This window comes from Lissotriton helveticus, chromosome 6 (genome assembly GCF_964261635.1).
Source record: "Lissotriton helveticus chromosome 6, aLisHel1.1, whole genome shotgun sequence".
Classification (NCBI taxonomy): domain Eukaryota; kingdom Metazoa; phylum Chordata; class Amphibia; order Caudata; family Salamandridae; genus Lissotriton; species Lissotriton helveticus.
The window spans coordinates 891,723,794-891,748,129 of record NC_136067.1 but is presented as its reverse complement, the minus strand read 5'-3'; the positions used below and the strand labels follow the sequence as shown (position 1 = coordinate 891,748,129).

The window sequence follows — 24,336 nt, the reverse complement described above, 5'->3', positions numbered from 1 at the left end:
ATGGGCCCCTCCAGAGTTTGCAACAATTCTATGACCCTGCTATGACCCAAACAGCAGGCTCATAGAATAGCACCATAAAGGTCCTGTAAAAAAAAAATTTCACTGCAACAAAAAGCAAATTACAGATAAGGAAGGAAGCAGGTGCCAGCCAGACTGGAACTTTCAAAATTACTGACACATTAATGAAACACAAATTAATTGATGGCAGTTGAAGAAGGGCAGGTGTGCTAGCTTTTTTCAACCACCATAATCTACAGTAATAAATAAACCTAATAGGTGCCTGTGAGGATGTACTAGAGGGTGGCATGGGTGTCCCAGAGGGTGGCAGTGGTGAAACAGAGGGTGCTGTGAACCTGTGATGATAAACCAGACGTAGAAACAACATAGTCGCGGCCGTTGCAAGCCGAAAAGTAAGTTCGCAATTGCGAACTTGTCCCAAAATCGGCGCGAACACGCGCCAACACAAAAAACGGAAAAATCCGCAAATCCGCTAGAGTTCGCGGATCTTCGCGGATTGCGAATCCGTAAATACGCAAGTTCGCGGATTGCCAATCCGCAAAATCCGCCCATGCTTAATCACAGGACACAGGTGTACCGAGTAGCCAGCCACCTTCCCAAGACCCTGAAATCACTCAAGATTTGCAGGCATCCCCACGACGTTCACAGTCTCCTCTGTTAATGTCTTCTCCAGATATGCCAGCATCACTGGATGTTGAAACACCTGCAGCACAACCAAGCAGGGGGCATGTCGTTCCCCCACTGATAGAAATGGAGACAGCTGCCGGTGAAATGGAGGTGGAAGACAGACACACATTGCCTGGAGATGATATCTCTGCCACACTGTAGTCCAGCGCAGAGGTTGCCCGTAGTAGCACAAGACGCCGCAGAGTCCAAGGAAGGAGTGTAGGTGCACGTGGGGAGGGGTCCAGTGTGTTCCAAGGCCTGGAGGGGAGTATGGTAAAGATCCAGAGGATGCAGGGAAAGGGCATCATGTCCTGTCAACGCCAAATGCGCAGCCTGAATAGAAATATGGAAGAAATTGGAAAGGGCATCAGGGAACTGGTGGAAGTGAACAAGAACATGGCTACAGGGATACATGAATTGACACAATTGGTGCAGCTACTGTGCACCAACCTGGACACAGAAATAGCATCATGGAGCAGGGAGAAGCAGCGTGCACAGCAACACAACAAAGCAATGCACCGCCTAGCCACAGCCACATCCCTGCTATGCAGGCAAAGCATAAACAGTCAGGAGGTGTTGACGCAAAATAGCAATCAGTTGACAAGGGGCATAGCCGGAATGACCGGTGCTCTTGAGGCGCTAATAAATGCTCAAACAGCACAAACTGCTGCTATTGATGTGCCAGAGAGTGAAGGGAGCACAAGTAGGAGCAGCATGGCAAGCCCCCTTGTTGTAGAGCCAAGGAGGAGCAGCAGGCGACAAGGTGAGGCAACAGGCCAAACACCCAGCGAACACTGTGAGCCACATACATCTGGCAGTGCCAAGCGTGGACGCAAATTAACAGTTAATATTATGGGGTAGTGACCCTGGACATACACTTTTGAAAGTTCAAAGTTTGTGTTGCACATTTGTGCCTTGGATACCTGCGTAGTGACAACATTAAACTACGTTGGGTGCATACTCCACCTGTCTGTGTCTCTTTACTTACTTAAAAAAAGTTGTGTGTGATCTCTTTCCGTCTGTGTCTGCCATCTGTTGGTGTTGCATGTCCAGCTGTGTGTGGCTCAGGCAGTGCTTGGTCATCATCATGGTCCTCAAAATCTGATAATTCCACTTCAGTGCCCTTCTTAACTGCAAGGTTGTGCAACATTGCACAGGCTGCAATCATTTTGCAGCAGGTCACTGGTGTGTACTGGCGTGCCCCTCCACTCTTGTGCAGGCACCGAAACCTGCTCTTCCATACTCCAAAGGTACGCTCCAAAATGTTCCGTGTTGATTTGTGTGCCCTGTTGTACCTCTTCTGGCTGGGTGTTGAAGGGTTGAGGTAGGGGGTGAGGATGAAGGACCGAAGGGCATATGCACTGTCTCCTATTTGTAAGAATAGAAATACATTACTCACATGCACATATCCACATACAGCTGCAATATGTATCATGGGAGATTCACACAGTGTATTAACTAGCAAGTAGCCTTCGCCAAATTCCCCCACTGTCAGCCGTGAGTAGATGCCAATGTTCTGAAAGATGTAGGAGTCGTGGGTACTCCCGGGAAACTTGGCAACTATGTCCGTGATGATAAATTTGGAATCACAGATTACCTGTACATTTATGGTGTGTGTGGATTTCCTGTTTCTATAAATGTACTCTGTGGCAGCAGGTGGGCATATTGGGATGTGGGTACCATCAATGCAGCCAATGACATTTGGAAAATGCGCCATCAGATAAAAGTCTGTCTTGGTCCTGACCAGTTCAGCGTGCGTTGCAGGGAAGCTGATGTATAAATGCATTCTATGCAACATGGTGTCCAGAAATTTTCTGAAAAAGCGTGACAGGCTGCTCTGGGTCACCCCACCTACCGCAGCAACCACACTCTGGTAACTCCCAGACGCAAGCAGGTGTAGGCTGCACAGCACCTGCACGTGGGGTGGAATAGCGTGTGCCCTTGGGGTAGTGTGCTCCAACAGTGGTTGGAGGTCCCTGATGAGGTCCAAGATGGTGTCTGGGTCCAACCTGTACCTCTGGAGTATCTCTGCCTCTGTGAGCATGAACAAGGTGATCCTCTGTCTGTAGACCTGCTCCTGTCTCTGCCATTCCCTCTCTCCTTCCTCCTGTAGCCGTAGCCGTCTCGCAATGACATAGAATGCCGCCATTGTGAAAAAAGTATTGCATTTTGGGTCCTTTTTTATAGGCTGCACCTGGTTACCACCTGATTTCAATCCATGGTAAATACAGACTCTTAAATACCGAATTTCAAGCAAATTCGGTATTTAAGAGCTTACCTACATCTCAATATTCAATTTTACCACTTCTTATTAACCGAATCGGTAAATTACCAATTCGGTAACTTTACTGATTCGGTAAATTTACCGATTCCGAATGTTTACCGATTCGGTAACTTTACCGATTCGGACGATTTTCTGTCCCCTACATCCCAAATGCTCAATACCGGTCGGAAACGGCCGAAAATCTGTATTTTCCGCCGTTTCCGACCGGTATTGGGCTACCTACATCTGGGCCTTTATACCTCTAGCTAATTCCAATTATAGGACGTTATGATCACTTCCTGCCCTTTGAATTACACAAAACCATTTTTTTTTCAAAGTTCCAGGCATGAAGAAAAATGTGATCAATAGGACAGCATTGTGTGCCTCCCATAAATGTTTGCTTAGTGGGGTGGTCGGACTCCATTCTACCATTCAGATTAAACAGTCCCTTTGTCCTCAAATACTCTCCTAATGCTATATATCATCGGGAGGGAGTGCTATCAGGAAAGATGGCCCACATTATATTGTACAATCGCAAGATTTCTATAAACCCGGGATCTATACCTTTTGGGTTCAATCTATAGTTCAAATCTCCCAATAATATAATTTTCCATCTCTCTCCTATATTCTTCGTGGCTCCCCATTGCATATAAACATTCATGATTATCATATTATCATAGGTAATATCTGAGACCAGCAGAGATGCTTTACAAGCAAGTAACCATTTACATTTTGTTTTTATAGGTGTAACCTTTTTTGCAACCTTAGTTGATATTTGGGTCATTATACCCCCAGCAGGACGTCCCAGCCTTTTTTCTTTGCCAGCTTGTTTAGTTGGACAAATACATCAATTGTAGGGTTTTTGTTGCATAGCCAAGTTTCTTGAAAACACATAATTTCAACCCCCTGGGCTAGCTCTTTAAGACTTTCAAGTTTTGCTGTTCTTCCAAGCCCATTTATGTTTCACGATACAATTTTGAGGCTGTGTGACAAGCTATCATCCTAATCACCTTCGCTTAAGCAATCCCCCTCCTCCTGAGAAGACTCAGGATGGCCTGTCTGACTATTTTCTAGTCTCCAATTACCCCAATGTTTATTGATCTCAATGTACTCTATGGTGATTTCAATATTTGCTTTTTCCCTGCTCTCTAAATCTATCAACCTTACCTGTCTATTGCCTAAACCTGCATGTCATTTCATAAAATCTCTTCTTTGTTGACTTCTCATATCCAATTCTGCTTGGGGGATTAATCGTATCACTTCCTTCACTACCTCCGTCTCTGCTTTTACAATAACAGCCTTTACCAGACCTGAATACATTAAAATCTTGGTGATTTCATTCCCTTTGTTGTTCTGACTGAACCCCACTTGTTTTAGGTCCTCCGTCCCAATTTCCCCTAGGCTAGCACATTTAGAGAAAACAAATAAGAGATGGGACCGATTCAGGGGTCTAAGCTTCCTTACTTTTTTCTTTCCCCTGTCTATTTGGGATGGTTCAATGTACAGCCACATATTACCCATATATTTTTTATCCAGGCTGTGGATATTCCCTCTTCTCTGCCCGACTTCTTGCTGATGGTTAGGGTTGTTTTTTCCCCTATTTTCTCTAGATCCACAGTGGTATCATTTCCTCCCAAAACCTTTTAATGCTGTTTGCCCACTTTTATTTCCCTTCTCTTTTTAAATGGAGTTTGTAACCAACTGTTCTTTTTCTCCACATCAGCTATCTCATTTTCTCTTGATAACCCCTTCCTCTCACATACTTTTTCATTAGTTCCAGATGCTTTCCTCTTTGGATTGTTTACCTGTTGTAGACCCCCTTCATCCTTTCCTTTCTGTATTATCCTTACTTTACCCCCCCCCCCTGTTGACAAACCTTCTTCCCTAAATTAGTCCATGGAATATACTGCCTATATCGTGGAAATTTGCCTAGTTTCTTTGTCAGCATCGGGCATCTAGAGATACTCATTCTGTAGCTCGCAGGGATTCCCCAACACTTCTCATGTTCTGATTTTTAACAACAGGTCTTACAATAGTGTGTCAATACGGTGAAAAATTAATAGAAGAAATACAAAAACGAAACCTAATATAGCGAGAGGTAGATGTAAGGATAAATAGAATGTAGCGAGTGGAATCAAAAAGTAAGAGGAAATGTGTATAAGAGCATCAGTTGTTGGGAAAGTAGGAAAACATATATAGACCAAAACGTCTATATATGTTTTCCCACTTTTCCATAACTGAATGAATCCAGTGATTAATACAACTGATGCTCTTATGCATAGTTCCTATGAACTCCACCATGTCTATATATATACCCTTCATGTCAAAGCATACATTGTTGTTGAGGATGCAGCCCATGTTGTGATCCCTGAGGAATGCAGACACAGTTTTACATGTTTCCTGGCTTCTCTATCTGTGGACAGAATTTGTTTGACCACTTCTATTTCTGCTTTTGGTAAATTGGAAAACACCAAGGCAGTCTGAGTGAAAAGTGCCATTAATTTCCAATCCAACCCCATTAAGTGTGGCTAGGTCATATCCATCACAGTGCACAATCATGAGGTTTGGATTTTGGCAATCCACAATGCTTTCAACTAAAGGCAGCAATTGATGCCACTTTAACCCTCTGGTCAGTCCAAGTAAAGTCCACTTTAAGGAAAACCAAGTCCCTGTCATTGTCACTCTTTTTATCACACTCTGTGGCCCAAAACACAAAGTTATGACCCACAATCCATACTCTTCCCATTTTGAAGACAAGGAGGAATAGCACACTGGGAAAGGCTGGAGCAGAATGAGACAGTTTTCAAAATTAAAGGCTGTTAAAATGGAGGACAGGACCTGGTGATTAGATGATTTTAAGTAGGCAGGAACCTAATATTGGATAGTGATTTTGAAAGAAAAGTAATTAAACGTATGACTATGTTAAATTAAAAACATGTTACTGTGTTTTGGATATAGTTATAGTTCCAAACAGTCAACCACACCTGCTACATTTGAATTTGAACCTAGTATGCTGCTTATAGAATGTGTTGTAAACTTCTGACCTACTGTTACAAGAGAGTGTTCCAAAGGGGGTTGGTATGGATAGTAAGCTGATCCAGAGAGGTGGGGGGGAAATGAAAGTAAGGTTTTGATTTGCTAAGTTAATTAGGGTCAGTGAAAACATAATGGTAAATATTGCCTTTACTGGTTCTTCTGTGCTAAGAGTGGTATACCATTCTTGTACTTTAGATGTGACATTTTGCATAAGAAAAGATTTCATATGATAGTGGCTTTAAAATTTGGAAAGAGAACACAAGGAGATGATGGACAGAGCGCTGAAACTTTTCAGACACTAACCCCCAGTTACAGATCTGGGTTGAATCCATCATTGTCAGCCACGGCCCGTGGAGGGAGTTGCGGTGGGGCAGGGAGGCGGGGCGAGGGAGGGGCAGGGTGGGGGGTGCTAAAAACCGTCATATGGATAATTGGAGGTAAGTAAACAATGTAATTAATAAAACAAATTTTATAGATTGCCCTGCATCGCAAAATGCAAAGCAGCGCGCGCTACGAAATTCGTACTGTATTGTGGCTGGGGCTCGGGGAGGGGTGCTGCACAACCCCTCTTCCCGATTAAGATGTGGCCGGGTGTCGGAAAGTAGGATCTGCTTCTTATGGTTATCCCCACTTTTTGCTAAATGTGATACTGTTTTTGACTAGTCTGAATGGGATCCGGCTAATCTGGACCCCAGTCTATCTGCTTTCTCCCTAAACTGTTATGCTATGTACCTTGGTACCCTCCAGATTGGATATTGGGGTACCCTGGTCAGTCCCTGGTACATGGTACTCATTTACCCATAGCAGATATACCCCAGAGGTACTTAGGCATGTATTATGCCACCCACGAGAGACCATGCAAAATGGAACCGACAGTATTCCATTGCAGCCTGTGTAAATTGGTGCATGCACCACTTACTTAAGTTATAGGTTTACTATATCTAAGGGTCACTGCACTTAAAACCTATAAGTCACTCCTCTAGCAGGCCTTTACAATCCTGAGGGCAGGGTGCTTAGTTCTAAGTGACAGGGTGCCACTGCATGAGCAGAACACCCCTGCAGCCTACGGAGTCCATTCTCAACTTAAAACGTGCCACAGGCGTGTTTGCATAGTGGTGAAGGCAGGGGGCGGGCCCTGATGTGACATGTGTGTAAATAAGCCCTGTGGCACGTTTTAAGCTGGGGAATTAATTCCCCTTCAATCCTGAGGGCCCTTGGAGTCCAACTAGCCCACCAGGTAATTCCAGTAAGTGCCACAGGCCTGCGTTGCAGAAAAGTGGTCCAGGCCACTTCCCTTTAAATACCTCACTGCAACGCAGCTCTGTGGCGCTTACTGGAGGTACCTGGTGGGGTAATTGGCCTCCAGGGACCCTCAGGATTCAAGGGGAGTTAATCCCCCAACTTAAAACACACCGTTTGGCGCATTTGCAGAGTGGTGGAGAAAGGGGGCATGGCCTATGTCTACCTCTCACCAATCCCACTGCGTGGGACTGACTGGAGGTAAAAGGTAGGCTAGTTGGCCACAAACGTACCCCCGGCAGTGAAGGGGACTTACATCCCCATCCAAGAGGGTGCCAGGGAGTGCGTCTGTAGAGTGGTGGGCGAAGAGGGCATGGCCTGGTACGAGTACTTACCAATGCTGCTGTGTGGGACTGACTGGAGGTAATAGTTTCGGAAGTTGGCCCCCAAGGATGTTCTTGGGGGCCAAATACCCCTCTTGATACCGCCAGTAAGTCCCACACAGTGGGATTGCTAAGAAATCTTTGGAGGACATGGCCCCCTTTCTCTACCAGTCTGCAAACGTGTCTCATGGCAGACTACGGGATGGGGGATGAAGTCCAATTAATCCTGAGGGAGTTTGGGGGCCTAGAATCACCCCTAGTACCGCCTGTAAGTTCTATGCATCGGAATTCCTGAGCGATGGTAGGAAGCCCAGCACCCTTTCTACACGACTCTGCAAACATGCCTACTAGTTAAAGTAGCATATTTCTGCACCTCTGACTTAGAGGTAGTTTTAATCTCCATGCCCTATTATGTACTAGGGCCTTACAGAGGAGGTCATGCTAATCGAAGGTGTACCCCAACGCATAGTATTCCCTAGTGTATGTAGGTGTTTTCACTGTATTCTGAGTGTCTTTTAGCATAGCACTGGCTCTAGACCTGGTTAGTCAGAGTCAGTTACCACCAGTACCTGTCTGAAAAAGTTGTGGGCATAGGATGATTTTGCAACAAGGCCTCTTTCTGCTCCTCTGTTGGTTCTTTCTGTGCATCTCTTCTTCTTCCTGCACTTTTCTCAGTCTTTCTGGACTTCTGTTGCCTCTTTCTGAATTTGTCTTGCTTCTTTCTGCACTTTTTCCCTCTTTCTTTACATGTCCTACCTTTTAAGGCATAGCTACAAATTAGCATTTAAAAAAACTTTGAAATTCACTGAAAAAAACATGTTTCAGTTACGTTATAGTTAGAAATTAGCATTTAAAAAACCTTAGAAATTCACTGAAAAAACCATAGGTTTCAGGGACGTTATAGTTAGTTGGAGATTTCACTCATATAAAACCATGGAAATTTGGCCGTTATAGGTAGTAGTAGACCTAACTATACCTTGCGCCCCCGCAATGCACTGATGATGATGTCACACATATTATATCACTCATGACATGCTCAGTGACATCACTGATGACATCACTGATGACATCTCAAATGACATCACTGATGACATCACTAATGACATCAACCACGTGATCATCTGAGGCACCTCCTCATACCCTAATAAAACCTTTCATACACCCACTCTAAAATACAGACCACCAATATCGAAACCATAGACAGACCAATAGCAGTTAGTACATACCTGCTCAGTGATTCATATGTCTACACACACATCCACCCCTAACCCATACAGTCACTCATACACACAGTCATTCATCTATACAGCCACTGACATATCCACTCATAAACCGTTATAGACCCTCACACACTGCCACGGACCCAAAGAGTTACTCATACACCGGGTCAGTCATGCAAAGAAACTATCACACACCCATTTCCTTTCTTATACAGTCATACACATACCACCACACATATTTATACAGATACTAACACATACTTACTCTATTAAACAATCACTCATAGAAACGCACACTCATCCATACATTGCAATCATTCACTCTCACATAAAGTCATTGATGTACTCCAACACTCACATATACTGCTTTAAAACATATGTAGTTACTCACACATGCACCTCTGAGACATCCATTTACTCACCAACACACCCATACACACACTCACCCACCCACACAGGTGTTTCCATATGCACTCTTGAACATATACACCCAGAGAAGCAACCACTCACATATAAATGCACAGTCACAAATCCCCTCACCCACACACAAAGACACTCAGACACCCATACAGATACTCAGACAACCTATAAATAATCCATATAGACACTCATGTAAGTACTCACGAAGCCATGCAGCAGTTTCCACACTAACTGACTAATAACATTCACAGAGTTTAGTCTCTAGCCCATGCATTCAGTAAGACACATTTAATCACTCACTTATACAGTCAATCACACACCTACTAAATCATCCATTCAGAGACTCATACACCCACTCATACTTGAATACACCTTGGCATATAGATCTAAAACATATTTGTATACTTTATAGAAACACACATTCATTGGATGATGTAATCAGTGATGTCATTTGAGATGTCATCAGTGATGTCATCAGTGATGTCACTGAGCATGTCATGAGTGATGTAATATGCGACGTCATCAGCAGTGCATTGCGGGGGCGCGAGTTATAGTTAGGTCTACTAACTATAAGCCGAATTTCTATGGTTTTATATGAGTGAAATCTCCAACGTATCCTACGCAGATGACACCCAGCTCCTCTTCTCATGTAAGAGAGGAGGAGACTTTGACGGGGAGAGTATCCGGGATTGCCTTGGGGCTGTTTTTCAATGGTTCCAACTGAACAGCCTCAAGTGCAATTCCGATAAGTCCGAGGTACTCTTCTTTGGGTGTGACACGGAGCCAGACTGGCAGGCTTGGTGGCCCATTAATATGTTCCCGCCGTCTTGTTCATCCCAAATGGCGAAGAACTTGGGGGTCAAGATGGATAAGGGGCTGACGTTGAAATCCCAGATCCTCGTGGTGTCGGGCATGTGCTTTGGCCTCCTTAGGATGCTGCGGAGGTTTCTTCCCCTTTTATCTGAGGAGCACAGGAAGCTGACTGTGCAGGCCCTGATTGGCTCGAGGCTAGATTATGCTAACATTCTTTATTGGGCCTGCCAGAGTATCTGTTGCAGCGGCTCCAAGTGGTGCAGAACGCTGCTGCCAGAGCTATCTTTGGCTTGAACAGACGCGCCAGTGCAGCAGGCTTGCTGCAGACTTTGCACTGGCTTCCAATCCGCAAACGGATCGCCTTCAAGGCTCTGACTTTGGCCTACAAGGCCCTCCATGCGGTTGGAGCAAAGTACCTCCAAAAGAGACTCGCATTCTACCACCCGGCCCGTTCTCTGAGATCGGAATCCCTGTTCTTGGCGGTGGTCCCGCGAGTGAAGAGAGCTCGCCTGGGAGGTCGCTCCTTTGCACTATTGGCGCCACAGTTGTGGAACTCTCTGCCACTCACTCTTCGGGGAGCCACCAGCCTACTTGCTTTTAGAAAAGGTCCTAAAACCTGGTTGTTCACCCAGTAGGCTGTATTAATTTGGATCTGCCCTTCTATTTTTTTTTTTGCTCCCTCTCTTTTAACTGTGTTATGTTATTGTGTTGTAGTCCTCCTTACTTAAAGCGCCGGGACACTCTTTTTGAGTAGACGTGCGCTATACAAGAATAGATATAACATAACATAACATACCATAACTAACTATAACGCCCATGAAGCCTATGTTTTTTTCAGTGAATTTCTAAGGTTTTTTAAATGCTAATTTCTAACTATAACGTGCCTGAAACCTATATTCTTTTCAGTGCATATGTATATATACACACAAAATAATATATATTTTTTTACATATATAAAACTGCAATTGGAATCAAATGTGATTATGAATTTTCACCTTAGGCGTGACCAGACCATTTGTTTAAAAATGTAAATGTTTTCCACAAATATATTATTGAAAAACCATCAGCCTCGTTCTGAGTGTTAGATGCATTGTAAGGGTTTGGTTTTGCATTTGTTTCCTATTGTGTGTAATGGGCAAATTCTTGTGAAAACAGCCTTTGCAACAGTTTGTTTATCACAGAATCCCACAAACCACATGCAAAGTTATCCTAATAGTACCTTGAAAAAAACTAGATGAAAAAACCTTGGACTGAATGCTAGCTGTGCTAAAACCTTTATTGTTATGCCGGTCATAAAATAGTGCTTAAAGGAACAGTGGTCCAGAGCACTTTCAAAGATAAACATAATAGATGCTAGACAGACCATAAAAGGCTGCTGTTAGATTGTCCATGTCCAGCCGGACATGGAGTTTATTAATATACAATGATCAAGAAATCTATAACATTTCAATTTAGAAACAAGGTTTCAAAAATGGCGGGCACAATCCTGTGCTTAACTTAGGAAAGAAAGTAAAGTGAGATATAGTTGGTAGAGAAGAGACGAGATTTTCAGGCAGAGAAGAGTAGAGCAGACTGGTGCACTTTTTGAATCAATATTGCAAGTGTATACCAGAGTAGTACATACAGAAATTGGTACAAAAAATAGTGACACTGTATGACTACTTAAAAAGGTCGACGTTTCGATCGCGCGCTCTAAATTACATTGGGATCATCATCAGGACTTTATAAAATTACTATGCCTGGTTTGAACATTGATGCGCCTGTGTAGGAAGAGAACAGGGAAAGAGAGAAAACGATTTACAATTAGTTATTTACTGTAGAGTTTAAGGAAAAGAGACATCAGTGTGCGTCCTAAAAAACAATTACTTTACGTTATACTCGGAATCGCAGTGAGTTTGAACATTTTAAAAACACGATCAGTGACTTCAGGATTGGATTGGTGATTAAGGGTTGGATCCGGCGATTGAGGTGAACGTGATAACTGGAGAGGTGACTAAGGCGACATGCAGGTGATCGCAAGGGATTCAGTGGCTGAGCAATTACCTCTGGGGTTGACTCAAAATGATACCGAAATGATCAGTAGTGCGGTCCGCAACTCGTAAAATTAAAGGATTAGTTTGCTTCACTTCCGAGGTAGGGTATGAAACCGGCACGGCTGGCACGGTGTTTCTGTTGAAAATAGATAACATTAAAATGTGCGCTGATGACAACAACCCGCGGGGAGAGAAGGCAAGAGTGATTACCTTTAGAATTCGAATAATTCAATTCCGGAGTAGAGAAGAACCGGATTGGGAGTGGCGGCACGAGTGCTTCGTGGTTTCTGTAGAAAAACCACAACATGAGATTGTGACGGAAAAAGGGTGATTAGTCATGCGCGTGGTGAGAAATAATGATTAGCCATACCCGGGGATAGACGCAGTGAACAAGGGCACAATGGTCTTGTAGTTGGGGCAGCGGTCCTTCAATAGTTAGATCCGCTGTGTGGGGTAGAAGGAGAGTTATAAGTTGGAATTACAACCAGTGGCATTGCGGGGAATTATCACTGGAAAAGGGCTGGAGACTTACCAGGGTGGCGGAAGGATGTCCGGACATCGTTCCGCCACCCTGGTTGTAATTCCAACTTATAACTCTCCTTCTACCTCCTTCTGTGGTTTTTCTACAGAAACCACGAAGCACTCGTGCCGCCACTCCCAATCCGGTTCTTCTCTACTCCGGAATTGAATTATTCGAATTCTAAAGGTAATCACTCTTGCCTTCTCTCCCCGCGGGTTGTTGTCATCAGCGCACATTTTAATGTTATCTATTTTCAACAGAAACACCGTGCCAGCCGTGCCGGTTTCATACCCTACCTCGGAAGTGAAGCAAACTAATCCTTTAATTTTACGAGTTGCGGACCGCACTACCGATCATTTCGGTATCATTTTGAGCCAACCCCACAGCCCAGAGGTAATTGCTCAGCCACTGAATCCCTTGCGATCACCTGCATGTCGCCTTAGTCACCTCTCCAGTTATCACGTTCACCTCAATCGCCGTATCCAACCCTTAATCACCAATCCAGTCCTGAAGTCACTGATCGTGTTTTTAAAATGTTCAAACTCACTGCGATTCCGAGTATAACGTAAAGTAATTGTTTTTTAGAACGCACACTGATATCTCTTTTCCTTAAACTCTACAGTAAATAACTAATTGTAAATCGTTTTCTCTCTTTCCCTGTTCCCTTCCTACACAGGCGCATCAATGTTCAAACCAGGCATAGTAATTTTATAAAGTCCTGATGATGATCCCAATGTAATTTAGAGCGCGGGATCGAAACGTCGACCTTTTTAAGTAGTCATACAGTGTCACTATTTTTTGTACCAATTTCTGTATGTACTACTCTGGTATACACTTGCAATATTGATTCAAAAAGTGCACCAGTCTGCTCTACTCTTCTCTGCCTGAAAATCTCATCTCTTCTCTACCAACTATATCTCACTTTACTTTCTTTCCTGAGTTAAGCACAGGATTGTGTCCGCCATTTTTGAAACCTTGTTTCTAAATTGAAATGTTATAAATTTCTTGATCATTGTATATTAATAAACTCCATGTCCGGCTGGACATGGACAATCTAACAGCAGCATATTATGGTCTGTCTAGCATCTATTATGTTTATCTTTGAAAGTGCTCTGGACCACTGTTCCTTTTAGTATTGATTCGCACCCTTGGCCCAAAGCTACCTTAAGGGTCCCCCCTTGTTTTTCTAGAGGTCATAAAATAGTGAGCAATGGAAAGGCCACTTTTCCAGCGGAGACTGGCTCAGGTAATCGTAGTGGGGCATTGCGGCGGGACAGGGCGCAGTGGGGGGGGATTCATCAGATGACAGAATAGGTATTTATTTAAATATACCTACTACATCCTCTGTGGACTTCCTCCCTCTCCCACCCTGTCTCATCCCTTACCCCACCCATCTCCCCACCTTTATTCCGCCACCCCAATGCGTTTACCTGTGCCGGCCGCTGCTGCAACTTTTCCATCACAACTTTAGGTATTAAGTGAATTATGAGTTTTACATGCACATAATAAGGGCTGATTCACAAAGCTAAACTCACTCTTTTGTGAAAATCCAGAATTGTTTTGGTAATCACAAACTACGAGTTTAACGTAACTAATAGTAATTTAACAACTGCGGAGATTCAGCACTCAGTGTGGAGAACTCAACACATAAAAATATATGAAAGTCCTATATTTTAATGTGCAGAATTTCCACCACAAGTGCGGAGTCTCCACAATCCTAAAATCACTATTACTAAAATTACCCTTGTAGTTTGTGAAAAACAAAAGTGTAAGTTCACCTTTGTAAATCAGGCCCTGCATATTTATGTTGAGTTGTGTAATATCTAAGCTTCTTTGGCCCCTGGAGAATGGGTTAACCTCTGTTAATTGCACATCATAGCTAGCATTGCATATAGAGTGATGACATAGTTCAACTGTTTCAAATTCGTCACAGCCACCTAAATATCCAGAGAAATGAAATGTAAACAAAAATTAGACTTTTGAGTCTGATCCCGCAAGAGTCACTTTACAAAAAACAGTAAATGATCGGATGTTGATATTAAACAAAATATGTGTTTTTTTATTCCAGACTCTAGTGCCATTCTATTAGACGACAGCAAAAGAGGTGTCATGAAATACAAGGGATATAATTTCATAGCAACGATGTTTGTACGCGAACACGTAGACACCTTGGAAGAATTTGAAATTAGAGACGATGACATATTCTTAGCTGGATACCCAAAATCTGGTAAGGCAAACCCTCCTTTCAGACTAAGCACAGAGTTACAAAGGACCTATCGCTGAGGGCTTTATGAAGCCAGAGGGTGAAACTTAGTCTCCAACTTATCCCAATGTATCTCGATCAGATTTTCTATTTAAGAGAAATTATATCACCTGACAATAGTGTTTTCTGAAATATAAGTTTTCTGTTTTACAAAACATTTCATTATTGTCTAACAAGTTATACAAATAAAGCACTATCAGACATGTAGGCGTCACATGCACATAGTGTCCCCAATCGATAGACAACACAGTCATCGCATACAATCACCCCAAAACACCTTCAACGCATCTCAAATCCCCCCTTTAGGACTTTGAGCAGATATATACTAGTCACATAAGCCTTGATTACAATGTCTAAAGTCCAAGGTTGACCACAACAGGGTTTAATAACTCCACTATAAGCGCTAATCGGACCATATTTTGTGATGTTTTTGTGGGCATCCTCTGGCCGCACATACAGCCCGAAGCCAATTCAGTGCTGAAGCTCACTTTTTAGCAACCTTCGAAAGATAGATGTTAAGTCAGACATAAGTTGTTAATATCACATAAGGAAATCACCGAAATGTAAAGCATGCAATATATTGGAAATAATTATACCAATGTGATATCGCACAAATAATCGTATTACAGAATATTGAGTAATCAGAACTTTTCTTTAATAACAAAATTACAACTCTGGCTATATGTACCAGAATTGTACTGACAATAGCGGTATCACATTTAGTCTGATCACTGATGGCACATACAGGACTCCCGCCTTCTGTCTGATTAAGATTGGCCAAATATCTTAAGCACGACTAACAGGGATCCAAATTACACCCCTTCTGCTTCTGGAGCACAACAAAGTCACCGCTGCAGCAACCATTACAGAACTGTGCCATCACACCCTTTTTCACCACTCCCTCTTTCCCTAACCAAACCTCTGTTTCAGTGCTAAGGAAACACTCCTTCTACTTCCGGAGCATAAGGTGTTGCTGCGAACATTACGGCTTTCATCACAACTGCCTCTTTTTCTGTCTATAACTAAAGCACTAAGGAATCATTAAACAGCTCTAGGCAGAAATAAAAAAAAGTACTAAACATTTGCAAAAGTTTGAAGGGGGAGTCGGCAAGCTGCATGAGGCGTAATAAGGCCGATAGAACCAGGGGCGCAACTAAACCAAAACTTCAGGTGAGGGAGATTGCCAGGTCTGGCATGTGTGCTGCTGTCGGTCTTTAGGACAGTCTTCTTTGGTGATCTCTTACCCCCTGTCCTCTTTCTCCATGAATTCCCTCCTTATCACTCTCCAACAGTGCATATCATCTTACCATAGACTTTCTCTGACATACATTTCATTTTGTATACTGCTACTTATAGTTCACTCACATTCAGTCCTGTGATCTGCATGGTACACGTTCTAGCAGAGGCAGGCCCCCAAAGGGGGCCTCAAGGGCCGGCGCCTTAACGGCCGCCAAGGCCCATGAGGAACAAAACCGGTTGGCACCGGTTAGCGCCACCAGGAATCGTGGCAAAGAGTGCCCAAGGCCCTCCCCTTCCCCAGGAACAAAGGAAAGGGGGGAAGGGGGATATAAGGCGCGCTCCCCCTGGGCAGCTCACCTTTTGCATCAGGGAGCTGGGGGAGCGGCACCAAACAAATTTCGAGTGTGCTGCGGCCCAGCATGTTTGGGCGACGTAATCCCCAGCTCCCCACGCGGCATGGGATGAGATCCAGGCTGCATCCCGCAGGAACCAGGAACCAGGGTCCAGGAGGTCCAGATTGACGAGCAGCTGTGCGAAAGGGCGATCGAAGCAGGGAGCCAGAACGGCTAGCCGAAGCACCTGGAGCCAGAACGGCCGGGTTCAAGAAAACTTGATATCCATTCTCTCCCGGAGGCATGGGGAGAGAGAACATGGACCCGACCGACAAGCCCCCGCTCAGAGGGCAGAGAGGTGAACGAATAATCCGAAGCGTCCCACCACTTCTACCAAAACGATGGAAGGCGCAGCCAGGACGACAGTGCACAGGGGGAGCAGCCATCCGGAGCAAGACACCGTGACCTGGGCCGCTGGAAGGCTGGAAGTCACCCTCAAGCCTGTGATGCTTGAATTCGCGCTCATACTGGTAAGCGGTAGCTACGTAAAGGGATAAGCAGCTGTGTTCAATCAATCAATCAAGTCATTTGTAGAGCGCACTACTCACCCGTAGGGTCTCAAGGCGCTGGGAGGGGGGGGGGTTGCCGCTACTGCTCGAACAGCCAGGTCTTGAGCTTCTTCCTGAAGGAGAGGTGGTCTTGGGTCAGGCGCAGTTCGGTGGGAAGTGAGTTCCAGGTCTTGGCGGCCAGGTAGGAGAAGGATCTTCCTCCTGTTGTCGCTCTTCGGATGCGGGGGACGGCGGCGAGGGCGTGGTTGGTTGATCTGAGGAGGCGCTTGGGAGTGTAGAAGTTGATCCGGTTGTTGAGGTAGCTCGGGCCTTGGCCGTGTAGGGCTTTGTGTGCGTGGGTGAGGAGACGGAAGGTGATTCTCTTGTTGACCGGGAGCCAGTGCAGATCTCTCAGGTGTCCGGAGATGTGGCTGCGTCGGGGGATGTCGAGGATGAGTCTCGCCGAGGCGTTCTGGATCCGCTGGAGTCTCTTCTGGAGTTTGGCAGTGGTTCCGGCGTAGAGGGCGTTGCCGTAGTCCAGTCGGCTGGTGACGAGGGCTTGGGTGACCGTCTTCCTCGTCTCGGTGGGGATCCATCGGAAGATCTTACGTAGCATGCGCAGGATGTTGAAGCATGACGAGGAGACGGCGTTGACTTGTCTGGTCATGGAGAGGGAGGAGTCCAGGATGAAGCCCAGGTTGCGTGCGTGGTCCGTCGGTTTGGGCGCGGTGCCCAGGGCGGGGGGCCACCAGGAGTCGTCCCAGGCGGAGGGCGTGGAGCCCAGGATGAGGACCTCCGTCTTGTCTGAGTTCAGTTTCAGGCGGCTGGTCGTCATCCATTCGGCTACGTCTCTCATCCCTTCGTGCAGGTTGGCTCTGGCGGTGGCGGGGTCGTTGGTCAGGGAGAGGATCAGCTGGGTGTCGTCAGCGTAGGAGATTATGTTGAGGTTGTGTTGGCGTGCGATGGCCGCGAGGGGGCTCATGTAGACGTTGAAGAGGGTGGGGCTCAGTGAGGATCCTTGAGGGACGCCGCAGATGACTTTGGTGGCCTCTGACTTGTACGGTGGTAGGCGGACTCTTTGTGTTCTTCCGTCGAGGAAGGAGGTGATCCATTCCAGTGCCTTCTCCTGGATTCCGATGTTGCTGAGGCGCTGTACTAGGGTGCGGTGGCAGACAGTGTCGAAAGCCGCGGAGAGGTCCAGGAGGATGAGGGCCGCTGTTTCTCCGTTGTCCATCAGAGTTCGAAGGTCGTCGGTGGCGGCGATGAGGGCGGTCTCGGTGCTGTGGTTCGCTCGGAAGCCGGACTGTGAGGGGTCGAGGGATCCATTCGTCTCGAGGAAGGCGGCCAGCTGTTTGTTGACGGTCTTCTCGATGACTTTGGCCGGGAACGGGAGGAGCGAGATGGGACGGTAGTTCTTGAGGTCGGTGGGGTCTGCTGTGGGTTTCTTGAGGAGAGCGCTGAGTTCGGCGTGCTTCCAGCTCTCAGGGAAGGTGGCGGAGTCGAAGGAGGTGTTGATGATGTCCCGCAGGTGGGGTGCGAGGACAGCGTCGGCTTTGTTGAAGACGTGGTGAGGGCAGGGGTCAGTCGGAGATCCGGAGTGGATGGAGTTCATGGTGCGGATGGTGTCTTCGGTGCTGATCGGGGTCCAGGTGCGGAGGGTGGTGGTGGGTGGCGTCGTAGCGGTTGTGGCTTGCGTTGGTTGGTTGTTGAAGCTGTTGTGTATGTCCGTGATCTTGTTGTGGAAGTAGGACGCGAGGGAGTTGCAGAGTTCTTGCGACGGGGTGATGTCATTGTTTCCGGCGTTGGGGTTGGATAGCTCTTTCACGATGTCGAAGAGTTCCTTGCAGTTGTGTGCGTTGTTGTCCAGCCGGTCCTTGTATGCATTTTTCTTGGTGGCGCGGATCAGTTGGTGGTGCTTCCGGGTGGCGAGCTTGAGGGTGGTCATGTTGTCCGTCGTTGGTTCCCTTCTCCAGGCTTTCTCGAGGGCTCGACAGTTCTTCTTGGAGCTCTTGAGTTCATCGGTGAACCATGGTGTTTTTCTGCTGCAGGATCTGCTGGGTGGGGTTCTCAGAGGGGCGAGTTCGTCCGCGCAGTCGTTGATCCATTTCGTGAGGTTGTCGGCGGCCTGGCTGGGGTTCGCTGAGTTGGCGGGAGGGTGCTGGCTCAGGGAAGCGGTGAGCTGGTCGGCTGTGATCTTGTTCCAGCTTCTTCGAGCAACCTGTTGCTGGTGGTGGTGGATCGTCGTTCTTCTGAAGGTGAAGTGGACGCAGCTGTGGTCCGTCCAGTGGAGTCCTGTTGCGTGGCTGAAGGAGACGTCTTTGCTGGATGAGAAGACGGCGTCGAGTGTGTGTCCGGCGAGGTGGGTGGGGGTGGTCACCAGTTGCTTGAGTCCGAGGTTGTCGAGCAGGCTGATGGTGTTGCGGTCGTTGTTGTTCTCCAGGTGGAAGTTGAGGTCCCCCAGGAGGATGTAGTCGGCGGAGGGGAGAGCGTGCGGGCTGACGAAGTCGGCGATGTCCTCGCTGAATCGTGTGCGTGGTCCCGGGGGTCGGTAGATCAGGGTGCCTCTGAGGGTGGTGGTCGGGTTGGTGTGGATCTGGAAGTGCAGGTGTTCAGCGGTGGTGAGGGTGTCATCGGTGTTGGTAGTGATGCGGATGGTGTCTCTGTGGATGATGGCGATGCCTCCTCCGGTCTGGTTGTCGCGGTCCCTCCGGGTGATCTTGTAGCCCTCTGGGATGGCGATGGCGATGTCTGGGGCTGAGGAGGCGTTCATCCAGGTCTCGGTGATGAAGGCAACGTCGGGGACGGTGGTGTCGAGCAGGTTCCAGAGTTCTACGGCGTGTCTGTGGACGGAGCGGGTGTTGAGCAGGATACACTTGAGGTGGGTGCTGCTGGAGTTCGGTTTGGCGGGTGCAGGGAAGGTCCGGATGCAGGTGAACTTGCAGGCGTGGCAGCTGAAGGGTCCGTGGGTGTGCTTCGGGGCGGCTCGGTGACATCCTGGGATGCGGCCGGTGTTGAGTGCGATGAGGTCGGCGGCGCTGTAGGTTCGTCGGGTCGGCTTCCGTCGGTGGGGGCCAGGGGTCCTGGCGCTGGTCGCGGTCCGGTCGCGGACGGGCGCAGACGGGCTTACCTTTGGCGCGCCTTCGGCGCACAATCGGCGCGCCCGCTGCGCGTCAACGCTGCGCGTTCGCACGGTCGCCATTTAAGGCGAAGTGCGCGGGTGGGCGGAGCAGCTGGGAGGCGGGAGCGGGGAGGGATACAGAAGAGAAGAAAGGGGCGGGGCCAAGCGGCGGTGGCGGGAAGGGAGGGCGGAGGGCGGCGGACAACACGAAGGATGAACAAAACAGGCACAAATCTGCAACAAAACAAGGGGTATGAGGGGGAAAGATACCAAGAACACGGAGAAAATTACACAAGCACAACTGTTGGACAAAACAGGCAAAATAAGGGAAGAAAAGGAGATGCACGGGGTTAAGGAGAAAAACAGGCACCAATGATTGTCAAAACAACCCTACTGCGGGGGCAGCCGGCAGCCGGCAAAACGAGGCAGTAGCGAGGCAGAGGGCGGGCAGGGGCACACACAGCAGCTGGTGGCCGTGCGGCGCGGGGGTGTCCCACAAGTGGGTCACACTCACCTGCGTCGCACGGTCGCCATTTAAGGCCAAGTGCGCGGGTGGGCGGAGCAGCTGGGAGGCGGGAGCGGGGAGGGATACAGAAGAGAAGAAAGGGGCGGGGCCAAGCGGCGGTGGCGGGAAGGGAGGGCGGAGGGCGGCGGACAACACGAAGGATGAACAAAACAGGCACAAATCTGCAACAAAACAAGGGGTATGAGGGGGAAAGATACCAAGAACACGGAGAAAATTACACAAGCACAACTGTTGGACAAAACAGGCAAAATAAGGGAAGAAAAGGAGATGCACGGGGTTAAGGAGAAAAACAGGCACCAATGATTGTCAAAACAACCCTACTGCGGGGGCAGCCGGCAGCCGGCAAAACGAGGCAGTAGCGAGGCAGAGGGCGGGCAGGGGCACACACAGCAGCTGGTGGCCGTGCGGCGCGGGGGTGTCCCACAAGTGGGTCACACTCACCTGCGTCGCACGGTCGCCATTTAAGGCCAAGTGCGCGGGTGGGCGGAGCAGCTGGGAGGCGGGAGCGGGGAGGGATACAGAAGAGAAGAAAGGGGCGGGGCCAAGCGGCGGTGGCGGGAAGGGAGGGCGGAGGGCGGCGGACAACACGAAGGATGAACAAAACAGGCACAAATCTGCAACAAAACAAGGGGTATGAGGGGGAAAGATACCAAGAACACGGAGAAAATTACACAAGCACAACTGTTGGACAAAACAGGCAAAATAAGGGAAGAAAAGGAGATGCACGGGGTTAAGGAGAAAAACAGGCACCAATGATTGTCAAAACAACCCTACTGCGGGGGCAGCCGGCAGCCGGCAAAACGAGGCAGTAGCGAGGCAGAGGGCGGGCAGGGGCACACACAGCAGCTGGTGGCCGTGCGGCACGGGGGTGTCCCACAAGTGGGTCACACTCACCTGCGTCGCACGGTCGCCATTTAAGGCCAAGTGCGCGGGTGGGCGGAGCAGCTGGGAGGCGGGAGCGGGGAGGGATACAGAAGAGAAGAAAGGGGCGGGGCCAAGCGGCGGTGGCGGGAAGGGAGGGCGGAGGGCGGCGGACAACACGAAGGATGAACAAAACAGGCACAAATCTGCAACAAAACAAGGGGTATGAGGGGGAAAGATACCAAGAACACGGAGAAAATTACACAAGCACAACTGTTGGACAAAACAGGCAAAATAAGGGAAGAAAAGGAGATGCACGGGGTTAAGGAGAAAAACAGGCACCAATGATTGTCAAAACAACCCTACTGCGGGGGCAGCCGGCAGCCGGCAAAACGAGGCAGTAGCGAGGCAGAGGGCGGGCAGGGGCACACACAGCAGCTGGTGGCCGTGCGGCGCGGGGGTGTCCCACAAGTGTTGCGCTGGGCCAAAGGATGGCACAAGTCAGGATTTCCTAAAATGTTAGATGGCGGCTTTGGCGCTGTTTCTCGGCAAAGGTATGCACCCACGTATCCGATTACCGCAGAATGAACCGGGCGTTCACTTTAGATCCCCTACTAAGTAAACTATGAGTATGCCCCGAACACGGCGATACGCATTGAACATCGCTTGAGTGAGGGAATGCTGCGGGAGGCAATACAGGGTGCGAGCTCCAATGCGGGGAGGACGGATCCCAGCTTTCAAATACTTAAGGGGCTGGTAAAGTAAGCAACAGCACACAATTCAATGGCATGAGGTTGCAGGAAGCGAGAAATGGAAAGTAGCTGTGAATCACACAACACAATGTATGTCGCGAGGGCGGGCGTGTGGCGGGCATCTCACAATAAAATAAATAAATACAATGGGCTTGAATGGTCACTCCTCCCCTGTGACCAGAGAATGGTGAGCAGGCTGAAATTGGAGTCTCCCGTGTTCTCAACGGCCTTTCCAGGGTAAAGCCCGCAACCCCCTCCCCCCCTTAAAAAGGTAAGAGCGGCCGCACGCGTTTCAAAGGCTGCCTGAACAGCTGACCTGCGAGCGGAGAAAACAGGTTGGAGCCTGCCCGGTGATTCCCACCCCGCTTCGCACCGCAAAACAAGGAACAGGCCTTGGGGGAAGGTACATATCGGCCCAAGTATACGAACGGTGCAAGACTGATCCAGTTGGCATGATTCGATTAAGTTGGGTCCCGCCGAAAAAGGCGTTGGTAGTAAAGAAAGAGTTGCTAACTCAGCTAGCCAGTCATTACACCATGGTACTAATTATCACGCTCCATCTTTACCTCGGCATCCTAGATAGTAACAAGAGGTTCGTCCCCCTCCCCCCACCTCAATCTGCTAATTCAATTAACTCACCCGTGTGGGACAAAAATGAATGTGCTGCCTGTAATGCACAGGCGCTCCTGTAAAGCGCCTTGAAACCGGCGGTCAGGATCGTAGGCGATCCCCACAAAAAGAGGTACGGAAGGTGCACATAACGTGATCAGGCAAAGCGCTCCAATCCGGGTGGCGGATTTGGCGCTACGTAAACCGCAGAAAGATTTGGGGGCAAAGAATACATTCTCAGCAGGACATTCGAGCCTCGGGGTCGTGGCCACATCCGGTGATTTTGAGCAAATCACTTAATCTCACCGTGCCTGAGGGTGTAATGTAAATACGGGCCCATGTAAAGCGCTCCACCCCCCCTCGGGACGAGTTGGTGCTATATAAAATGTGCAGAAAAATCCCCACAAAAAGAGTTACTGAAGGTGCACATAACTTGTGAGCAAGCAAAGCGCTCCAATTCTTGTGGCCGAGTTGGCGCTACATAAACTACAGTAAGACTTGGGGGCAAAAAAGGCATGCTCAGCAGGACATTCGAGCCTCGTGGTCACGGCCACATCCGGTGATGCCGGGCAAATCACTTAATCTCGCCGTGTCTTAGGGTGTAATGCAAATACGGTGCCCAGGTAAAGCGCTCCACCCCTCCTCTGGTCGAGTTTGTGCCATATAAAATGTGCAGAAAAATCCCCGCAAAAAAAAACAACAAAAAAAAAGATTTATTGAAGGTGCACATAACTTGTGAGCGGGCAAAGCGCTCCAATCCTTGTGGCCAAGTTGGCGCTACATAACTGCAGAAAGATTTGGGGGCAAAAATGCAGTCTCAGCAGGGCATCTGTTTGATGAGTAAAACCCGTGACATTGGGGCACCAGTAAAGCGAACCTTATTCCCTGCAACAGCCCAATTCCTGTAAGTAGTTTCCCTGTTATATATGTTATCCAGGAAGCTAGCGGGAAGGGTGTACAGATGGTAATTATTGAGCTGAGTGGGTTTTGGCAATAGATCTGCAGAGGGCACGGGTTCGAGTCCAGTTAATGGAGCAGACACAGGTAATGCAAAGTGAAGAGAATGGAAGCGTTTAGTTCACACGCAACAAAGAATCAGGGGCTCAGACCGCTTGGCGCAGGGGACATAAACACCCGATGCTGGTGCTAGGAACCTGGGTTCGAGCCTCGGGGTCGCGGCCACACCCGGTGATTCCGGGCAAATCACTTAATCTCACCGAGCCTGAGAGTGTAGGTAAATACGGTGCCCATGTAAAGCGCCTCAACCCCCTCGAGTCGAGTTTGTGCGTGCTTTATAAAATGTGCAGAAAATAAATAAATGAATAAATAAATCAGAAGAAATAGTTTTCACTCGCTTTCCAATTAAGTCAACCCTTATAGCCAGGGATAAAACAGCAGAGACAATGCATTACAGGCAATCCTTAAATCGCGCAGCGTTTTTGTGAGAGGCTGGCTCGGTTCGTGCCTCAGGTCTGCT

General features: G+C 47.9%; 1 protein-coding gene across 1 annotated transcript in view; it reads left to right on the top strand.

The window, feature by feature from the left end:
- The window catches only part of LOC144763171 (amine sulfotransferase-like), a 249,930-nt gene that overhangs the window by 65,444 nt on the left and 160,150 nt on the right, over positions 1-24,336 (top strand). Inside the window, exon 3 of the mRNA XM_078648511.1 lies at positions 14,680-14,838. Within this exon, the coding sequence (XP_078504637.1) occupies positions 14,680-14,838 (159 nt within the window). The remainder of the gene's footprint in view (positions 1-14,679; positions 14,839-24,336) is intronic.